Raw genomic sequence first — 10,403 nt, forward strand, 5'->3', positions numbered from 1 at the left:
GTGAAAATTTCCAGTTACTAAGGAGCTTAGAGTCATATTTAGAAAAAAAGGATAAATAGAGAAAATAGACAAGAAAGTAAGACATTGCATCATCTGGTGGCAAGTAGTCTAGGTATAATCAGAAAGGAGGATCACAGTGGGGCTGGAATAGCTGGAGCAGGCTTTGCTAACTGAGTCGGGCTTAGTCCGGGCTCTGAAGGATAGGTTGGCTTTGGATAAAATGAGCAGCATGACCCCAGTATCACAGTTTTAAAAGTTTGTTGTGACCCTGCTGTCATATCCTTCAGTGTGGATGGGTGGGATGTCATTACCACTTAGTGATGATTGTATTAATATATGCTGGTGGATACGGATGATGGAGCACACCACATGTGTAGCAAGAATCTCTTCAATCTTTGGATAAGTTTTATCTCCTTAAATGGGCTGAGCTTGAGAGGTCTAAAGCACAGTGATTAAGAATGTGGGCTATAGAGTTATAGTAATTCTCTTCAAATTCCAGTTCTCCAGTTTCTGGCTATGAACCTTGGGCACATTTTTTTTCACTTATCTAAGCTTTTTACTGTTTTTTAACATTTATTTATTGGCTGCATTGGGTCTTTGTTACTGAGCACGGGCTTTCTCTAGTTGCAGAGAATGGGGGCTGCTCTTCGTTGTGGTGTGTGGGTTCCTCATTGCAGTGGCTTCTCTTGTTGTGGAGCACAGGCTCTAGGCACGTGGGCTTCAGTAGTTGTGGCACACAGGCTCAGCAGTTGTTTCTCGTGGGCTCTAGAGCACAGGCTCAATAGTTGTGCACAGGCTTAGTTGCTCCATGGCATGTGGAAGCTTCCTGAAGCAGGGCTCAAACCCATGTCCCCTGCATTGGCAGGTGGATTCTTAACCACTGAGCCACCTAGGAAGTCCCTAAGCCTTTTACTATTAACTGTAAAATAGGAATCATAGGAGTAAGTGAGAGAAGGCTTTTTGTAAAGGATTCTGTGTATTTCAGCATTTAAGATTTTAAAGAAAACTGTCTCCGTGAAAATAGTATAGTTCTGGCATGTGAACTGACAGATTAATGGAAGAGAGTAGGAAGTTAAGAATAGGCCCATAGCATACAGGGATTTTGGTATATGATAATGATGGCCTTCCAAAATAGTAGGGAAAAGATGGTTTATTCAGAAAATGTTGCCAAAAAATGGAATAGGATCTTTTCTTCATATCATACAGTCAAATAAAATTCTAGGTAAATTAAAAGCTTTATACATAAAAGTTAATATAGTTACTAGAAAAAATATGGGGAAATTTTAAAATAAGAGTGTGGAGGCTTAGTTACTCCCAGGAACCATAAAAGACTGAAAATTTTGATTAAATAAAAGTAAAAAAAATTTACACGACTAAAATTCTCACTGCATATATACTCAAAAGGTTAACCACAAAATGAAAGAAAAATACCTGCTACTGACCATAGATAAAGCATTAAATTTTCTTAGTAGTTAAGGAGCTTCAGCAAATCAAGAAAAACCACCTATTGGCACATGGGCAAAGGGCATGAACAGAGAGTTTTGAAACTGTTTTAATCAAACGAAAAGATGGCTAATCTTACTCATACTAAGTGCAAATGAAAATGATAATGAAAAACTGTTTTTCAGCCATGATTATCAAAGATAAGAGAGTTTGATAGCGTACTATATTGGCTGGGGTCTAGGGAAATCAGCACCCTGCTACATTGCTGGGGGAGAGCAGACTGATAGGGCCTCTATCAAGGACTCTTCGGCAAGATCATTCACAGTAATAGACACATATACCCTTAACCCAGCAATTCCATCTTTGGTACTTATACTCAAACTTATATGGCATGATGTATTCATCATCGAGCGCAGGGAGGTTTGTAACAGCAGAGACTGGAAACAACCTCTTTGTCCCTCAATTGGAAACTGATTATGTAAGTTATGGCACATCCAAGAAATGGACTAGTTGTGCTCCTTTACAAGAGAGTGAAACAGCCTTTCATATTCTGACTTGAAAGTGTCTCTAAGGCCTGTTGTTAAGTGAAAAAATGCCGTGTGGCAGAGTGTGTATATTTTGTTTCCATTTGCATAAAAGAAATGAATACATATGTTTTTAAGCAAATAGATTTTCTTACAAGAATATACAGAACCCTGGCATGAGTGCTTGCTCCTGGAGAGGAGAACTGGGTGGCTAGAAAATTGGGAAGGGAGGAAAACTTTGTACCACGTACCTCTTTTGAATGTCGTACATGTGTGTGCTTACCTATTAATAAAATGAAATATTACATCAGTGACCTGTACTTCCACGTGAGCTGGGTATCCGCTCAGAATAAGCTTCAGTTCACATGCCATAAGTTTTAATTTGGGGATTAAGGGAAGAGACAGCAAAAATATGGGTTTTTTTGCTTTAAGTAAAATTTTCAAAGGATACTATGAAGCAGGCTGCCCTACTTTCTTCCTTCAAATTATAGAAGTGGTTCATGAAGGCATCACAATTAGCTGGTGCTGTTCAGGAGGGCTTTTAGAGTTTGTTTGGGCCTCTGTAAACTGCTGATTGTAAGTCCCCTCCAGCCTCACTCACCTTGGGCAGAAGAGAAGAATCATTGACACTCTTTTCCTTTCCAGGTCTGGCTTTTCCACCAAAAGCCTGAGTCTCTCAATCCTCTAGTGAAATATCTGAGCGCCACCACTGGCTTTGGAAACAATTACGTAGTGTCCAAAAAGGTAAAGCTGTTTCCTTTGTTTGTTTCATTGAAGAGGTTGCTGCTGGGCTGATGGACTGGTCCCTGGGTTCCTGACCAGCCCCACCAGCTGCCCAGCTTCTCTGCCCGGGACTCCCCTTTCGGCCTACTGGCGCGCACTGGCCTCTTTTCATTTCTTTCTGCTCTCTCCTGCCTCTCAGCCTTGGCACACTTTCTCTCCACCTACACTGCTCTTACCCTTCTTCTTTCTACTGAGTTATTTCTACTGTTTATCCTTAAGATCTCAGCTTCTATGTGACCTTTTACATTGGGTTAGGTGCTTCCATGCTAGGCTTTTTTGACCTCTTATGCCAGTTCTGTATACCTTCAGCAGTGGGCTCCCTTGTCCAAGGATAAGCTCCGTGAGCAGGGGGATTGCACCCCACTTCCTAGCAAGTTATCTTGCACATGGCAGGTGCTCCAGAAATGTGTCCCAAGTTGGATGAAATATACAGTGCCTTTCTGAGTGAAGTTAGCTTCCCTTTGGGTGTTCAGTTCCACTTATGGCAATTATTATCTTTAATAGATTGGTGTTTTGAAGAGGCAGGGGATGGAGTTTGGAAAAAAAAAAAGAGTGCTGTGTTTTATAGACTCTGAAATTTAAAATGAAATTAAACACAGTTACATATTAGAAAATGAAATTTATTTTGACCCTATAAGGATTAATTTTGTTGTATTTTGTCATGAGTAAGGTTTATTTCAGCCTCCCATTTTTCACTGCTTAGCTTATTGTGAAGAGGCATTGGCATAAAATAACTTACTTGCTTCAGTCTAATTTTATCTTAGCTAAGTCAGAGCCATCATTGACAGTGATCTACCTGTATGTCAGTAGCTTGAGGTCTAAGGGGGACCACGCTCTCTGCTTCCCATGGTATATGTTTACTGAAAGTGAACCTAAGAACTTCCAGTGTTTTCCAAAATATGTTCTGTGGGATACTTCCTTGAGAAGATTTGCAAAAAGCAGTTTGTCAACCAAGTGAGTTTGAGAAGTGCTTCATATTATATTCCCCTCTTTCAGAGACGTGCACAATGCACATTAGCCCAGGAAAGGCTTTGAGAAGTTGATAACAATGAAGAAATATGGGTGCCATGTTTCATCCTGCTGTTTCTAAGTTGTTGACTGTCTGGCTTTTCTTTTCCCTTTAAATTTTACATAACGCTCAACAACATCCCCAAGAACACATGTTGGGAACTCTATTGTAAACTAATAAGCTTACTTTTAGACCCTCAGAATTTGTTTGAACTTACTCTCTGTTCATCTCAAAGGAATGATTGGTTTACTAAGGGGAGAAAATGTTTAATTCTATAAACCAAAGTATTTTATTAGCGTTTCATGGAAATGCATTGAGAGTGTGTTTTAAACTTTGATTAATTTTGGGAAGTCAGCTTTCTGCTCTATTTAAAGCTTGGGTTGAACTAAAGAGAGCTGTAATGCCTCTTCCAAGTTACAACATGAAAAAAGGCTAACATGGTACCACTAGCTTCAGTGGAGGCTGGAAATGCGGGCAGTGAGCTCAGATAAGATCAGGGCTCTTTTACTAAAGAAGGTGGATGTTAGGAAGTAAGTAGCAGTTGTAATTTTAAAAAAAACTCTTGATTTTCCTTTTTTGTCCTTTTTTTATATCATAGATATTTGGTGTCTTCTGTTACTGGGTACATAGGAGTTAGGGGAGACAGCAAAGCTCAGATCTTTCAGTCTTGCTGTTTAAGAGAAGCATCAGTAGGCTTGGTGAGTGTTGGAGTTTCCTCAGGATTCCCAATATTCCCCAAATAGCTGCCACTGCAGCCTTTTCCATCTGGCCCTTTTTTGGGTTCTCTTACCTATGTTATTTAAATGGCTCCCTTTTATTCAAATACTATTTGTTTCATTTTTCCTTTGTAGTCATCCCTATCTTTGTTTCTTTTCCAGATGGATCTAGATGAAGACACTGCTGAAAAATTTTACCAAAACTTACTGGAACTGGAAAAGCATATTAGGGTCACCTTTCAAAACACTGATAACCAGAGCTGAAAATGATGCTCTCTGAAACCTTTCATGCCTTCTGTGGATTCTGGAGCACAAGGGTTTCTACTGAGTTGGGTGCCATGCATTCAGGGGAAACTGTGAGCTCTAATTGTCTCTTCGTTTCAGAATCACCTCTGTGACTGGGCATGTGTGTGTACACATGAGAAAGAGATTGATGAAGTATCATATATTCTTAAGAATGATGTCACATCAAAATTGTGCTAGAGTCCCTTAACCGAGTATCTGTTTATTTGTTCTGCCAACTGGAGCCCAAGCTGCACTTCATGGGATGAGGTGTAGACTTGAATAATCGTGACATACACACACACACACGTTCTTTTCACCAGCAGGAGGAAGTACTGCTCATTCTCTGAGTGGCAATCTTAGCCTTGTTCCTTTCCTTGTGAGTAGTTTTTCTAGGTCTTGTACCTTATTTCTTCCTCTACATGCTGCTTTTACCAATCCTAATACAGGTGCCCGTGTAATTAATCATAGTAACAAGTGTATATGTGTTTAGGCCATTTGGATTATTCTTTTCTTATTTTAAAAATGTCTTTCATTGATATTGAGTTAGTCCATGTTAATAGTGGGCCTGAGCTTTAACACAATTTGCAAATTTGTTTATTACTGACCAACTCATTTTCATGACATATTTTAGTGGATGTAATCTTGCAGCAAAAATGATTTACTCAAATTGTTTCAATGAAATTTTCCAATTGAATTATTACTGGTGGAATGTCTCCTGGTATCAGTAATGGTCGAAAGTGGTTAGGACTTAGTTTGCGTGATATGAAGACAAAATGCTAAAACGCTTGCATGTTTCAATAAACACCTAGAATGTAATAGAGTAACACTTTGAATGAGTTAATGTGAAAATTATAAGTAAACATAATTTCTGTACATTTTAAAGTATGGATTTTTGGTTATACTTTCTCTGTTGCTAAAGATATTTTAAATAACATTAAACATAAGTGAAAATGAGGGCCGAACACTCCACTGTCTTCAAGATAGAAGGATGAAACTGGAGAGAGCAGAGCTGGTTTTTGCTCTTCTGTTCACTCACTGTTAATTGGGAAGAAGCACTTTAATCATGTATCTCAAACTCTTCATTTGTGGAGTAATTATCTTTCTGCTTCCTCCATTCATGGGTATGAAGTGAGCATTAAATGCAATAATGTATGTGAATGAATAAAGAGCATTTTTTGAGAATGATGACTACATAGTTTTTATTAGAGAGTAGTAAGCCAGAGGGTCATAGTGAAATATGACTGTGTAAGACCCCTGAGTGACCACGTTCCATCTGACTGAGAGTTGGTTCTGTTTCCTGAATGTTTTCTTAAAATTGAAATATAGTTGATTTACCGTGTTTCAGATGTACAGCCCAGTGATTCAGTTATTTATATATATATATATGTATATATATTTTCAGATTCTATTTCATTATAGGTTATTATAAGATATTGAATATAGTTCCGTGTGCTATGCAGTAGGTCCTTGTTGTTTGTTTTATATATAGTGGTTTGTTTCTGTTAATTCCAAATGCCTGATTTATCTCCCTCAGCCCCGCTATCCCCTTTGGTAACCACAAGTTTGTTTTCTATGTCTGTGAGTCTATTCATGTTTTGTAAATAAGTTCATTTGTATCATATTTTTAGATTCCACATATAAGTGATGTGATATTTGTCTTTCTCTGACTTACTTCACTGATGGTAATCTCTGGGAATATCCACATTGGTGCAAATGGTATTATTTCATTCTTTTTTATGGCTGAGTAGTATTCCATTGTATATTTTGTGTGTGTGTGTGTATCACATCTTCTTTACCCATTCATCTGTCGATGGACATTTAGGTGGCTTCCATATCTTGGCTATTGTGAATAGTGCTGCTATGAACACAGGGGTACATGTATCCTTTCCAGTTGGAATTTTCATCTTTTCTGAATATATGCCCAGGAGTGGGATTGCTGGATCATATGGTAACTGTTTTTAGTTTTTTAAGGAACCTCCATACTTTTCTCCATAGTGGCTGTACCAATTTACATTCCAACCAACAGCATGGTAATGTTTCTTTTTCTCCACTCTCTCTCCAACATTTATTATTTGTAGACTTTTTGATGATGGCCATTCAGATTGGTATGAGGTGATACTTTATTGTAATTTTGATTTGCATTTCTCTAATAATTAGCAATGTTGAGCATCTTTTCATGTGCCTTTTTGGCCATCTGTATCTTCTTTGGAGAAATGTCTATTTAGGTCTTCTGTCCATTTGTTTGATTGGGGTGTTTGGTTTTGTTTTGATATTGAGCAGTTTAAGTATTTATATATTTTAGAAATTAACCCCTTGTCAATCACATCATCCATAAATATTTTCTCCCTGTAGTCTGTAGGTTGTCTTTTCGTTTTGTTGATGGTTTTCTTGCTTTTAAGCTTTTAATTAAGTTTAATTATGTCCCATTTGTTTATTTTTGCCTTTATTTTCTTGAGATGGATCCAAAAAAATATTGCTGCAATTTATGTGTTCTGCCTATGTTTTCCTCTAGGAGTTTTATAGTATCCAGTCTTACATTAGGTCTTTAATCCATTTTGAGGTTTTGTTTTGTTTTGTTTGTTTTTAATATACAGTATTAGAAAATGTTCTAATTTCATTATTTTACATGTCACTGTCCAGGTTTCCTAGCACCACTTACCGAAGGGATTGTCTTTTCTCCATTGTGTAGTCTTGCCTCCTTTGTCATAGATTAATTAACCATAAGTGCCTGGGTTTATTTCTGGGCTTTCTATCCTGTTCCTTGATCTATGTGTCTGTTTTTGTGCCAGTACTGTACTGTTTTGGCGACTGTCGCTTTGTAGTGTAGTCTGTAGTAAGTGAGCCTGATTCCTCCAGCTCTGTTTTTCTTTCTCAAGATTCCTTTGGCTCTTTGGGGTTTTATTTTTCCACACAAATTTTAAAATTTGTTTTAGTTCTGTGAAAAATACCATTGGTAATTTGATAGGGATGGCATTGAATCAGTAGATTGCCTTGAGAAGAAGTATTGTCATTTTAACAATATTGATTCTTTTAATCCAAGAACATGTTGCATCTTTCTGTCTGTGTCATTCTCAATTTCTTTCATCAGCATCTTACAGATTTTGGAGTACAAGACTTTTGCCTCCTTAGGTAGGTTTATTCCTAGGTATTTTATTCTTTTTCATGTGATTGTAAATGGGATTGTTTCCTTAATTACTCTTTCTGATATTTCATTGTTAGTGTATAGAAATGCAACAGATTTCTGTATTTTGTATCCTGCAGTTTTGCTGAATTCATTGATGAGCTCTAGTAGTTTTCTGGTAGCATCTTTAGGATTTTCTATGTATAGTATCATGTCATCTGCAAACTGTGACAGTTTTACTTCTTCCTTTCTAATTTGGATCCCTTTTATTTCTTTTTCTTCTCTGATTGATGTGGCTAGAACTTCCAAAACTATTTTGAATAAAGTGGCAAGAGTGGGCATCCTTGTCTTATTCCTGACCCTAAAGGGAATGCATTCAGCTTTTCACCACTGAGTATGATATTAGCTGTGGGTTGGTCATATATGGCCTTTATTATGTTGAGGTATGTTCCCTCTATGCCAACTTCCTGGAGAGTTCTTATCATAAATGGGTGGTGAATTTTATCAGAAGCATTTTCTGCATCTATTGAGATTATCATATGGTTTTTATTCTTCAATTTGTTGCTGTGGTGCATCAGATTGATTGATTTGCAGATATTGAAAAATCCTTTTATCCTGGAGATAAATCCCTCTTGATCATGGTGTATGATCCTTTTAAAGTATTGTTGGATTCAGTTTGCCTGTATTTTGTTGAGGATTTTGGCGTCTATATTCATCAGTTATATCGGCCTGTAATTTTCCTTTTTTGTGATATTTTCATCTGGTTTTGATTATCAGGGTGATGTTGCCCTTATAGAATGCCTTTAGAAGCGTTCCTTCCTCTGCAGTTTTTTGGAATAGTTTCAGAAGGACAGGTGTTACCTCTTCTCTAAATGATTGATAGAATTCACCTATGAAGGTATCTGGTCCTGGACTTTTGTTTGTTGGGAGTTTAATTACAGATTCAATTTCATTACTGGTAATTGTTCTGTTCATATTTTCTATTCTTACTGGTTCATTCTTGAGAGATTGTACATTTCTAAGAATTTTTCCATTCTAGGTTGTCCATTTTATTGGCATATAATTGCTTGAAGTAGTCTCTTATGGCCATTTGTATTTCTGTGTTGTCAGTTGTAACTTCTTTTTCATTTCTGAGTTTATTGATTTTGGCTCTGTTTTTCTTGATGAGTCTGAATAAAGGTTTATCAATTTTATTTCTTTTCAAAGAAACAGCTTTTAGTGTCACTGATGTTAACTGTTGTTGTCTAGTCTCCATTTATTTCTGCTCTGATCTTTATGATTTCTTTCCTTCTACTAACTTTGGGTTTTTATTGTTCTTTCTCTAGTTGCTGTAGGTGTAAGATTAGGTGGTTTGAGGTTTTTGTGGTTTCCTGAGGTAAGCTTATATTGCTATAAACTTACTTCTTAGAATTGCTTTTGCTGCATCCCATAGATTTTGGGTTGTAGTATTTTCATTTTCATTTGTTTCTAAGTATTTTTTGATTTGCTCTTTGATTTTTTCAGTGATCTATTGGTTGTTTAGTAGGATATTGTTTAGCCTCCATGTGTTTTTGTTTTTTGCAGGGTTTTTTGTTGTTGTTGTCGTTTGGTTTTTTTGCAGTTGATTTCTAGTATCATAGTATTGTGGCTGGAAAAGATGCTTGATATGATTTCAATTTTCTTAACTTTACTGAGGCTTGCTTTATGGCCTAGCATGTGATCTTTCCTGGAGAATGTTCCACATGCACTTGAAAAGAATGTGTATTCTGCTGCTTTCCAGTGGAATGCTCTTTAAATATCAATTAAGTTCTTTGGCCTAATGTGTCATTTAAGGCCTGCATTTCCTTATTGATTTTCTGTCTGGATGATCTGTCCATTGATGTAAGTGGGATGTTAAAGGCCCCTATTATTGTCTTACTGTCGATTTCTCCATCTATGTCTGTTAATATTTGCCTTATATATTAAGGTGCACTGCTACTAAACAGAAAAAAGAAAAAAATGAGGACAGTTTAAGAGACCTCCAGGACAACATCAAGTGCACTAATATTCACATTTTAGGGTCCCAGAAGGACCTGTATGTAAATATATATGTTGGGTGCATATATATTTACAATTGTTATGACTTCTTCTTGGATCGATCCCTTGATCATTATGTAGTGTCCTTCTGTGTCTCTTGTAACAGTCTTCATTTTAATGTCTATTTTTTCTGACATAAGTATTGCTATTCTGGCTTTCTTTTTATTTCCAATTGTGTGGAACACCTTTTTCCATTACCTCACTTTAGTCTGTATGTGTCTCTTGATCTGAAGTGAGGCTCTTGTAGGCAGCATATATACAGGTCTTGTTTTTTTATCCATCCAGCCAGTCTGTGTCTTTTGTTTGGAGCATTTAGTCCATTTTCATTTAAGGTAATTATTAGTATGCATGTTCTTATTGCTATTTTGTCGGTTGTTTTGGATTTGTTTTTGTAGGTCTTTTTTTCCCCTTTCTTGTGTTCTCTTCTGATTTGATGACTAACTTTCATGTTGTTTGGATTCCTTTTT

At 36.9% G+C, this 10,403-nt stretch overlaps 1 protein-coding gene across 3 annotated transcripts in view; it reads left to right on the plus strand.

Annotated features, from left to right (window-relative positions):
- Positions 1 to 5,925, plus strand: part of HSD17B7 (hydroxysteroid 17-beta dehydrogenase 7) — a 29,383-nt gene extending 23,458 nt beyond the window's left edge. For all 3 annotated transcript variants that reach the window (XM_057729832.1, XM_057729834.1, XM_057729833.1), the window contains 2 exons: positions 2,613 to 2,711; positions 4,638 to 5,925. In XM_057729832.1, the coding sequence (XP_057585815.1) occupies positions 2,613 to 2,711; positions 4,638 to 4,739 (201 nt within the window). In that variant the 3' untranslated portion in view covers positions 4,740 to 5,925. The remainder of the gene's footprint in view (positions 1 to 2,612; positions 2,712 to 4,637) is intronic.
- Positions 5,926 to 10,403: the final 4,478 nt, after the last annotated feature.

Source organism: Hippopotamus amphibius, chromosome 3 (assembly GCF_030028045.1).
Source record: "Hippopotamus amphibius kiboko isolate mHipAmp2 chromosome 3, mHipAmp2.hap2, whole genome shotgun sequence".
Taxonomy (NCBI): domain Eukaryota; kingdom Metazoa; phylum Chordata; class Mammalia; order Artiodactyla; family Hippopotamidae; genus Hippopotamus; species Hippopotamus amphibius.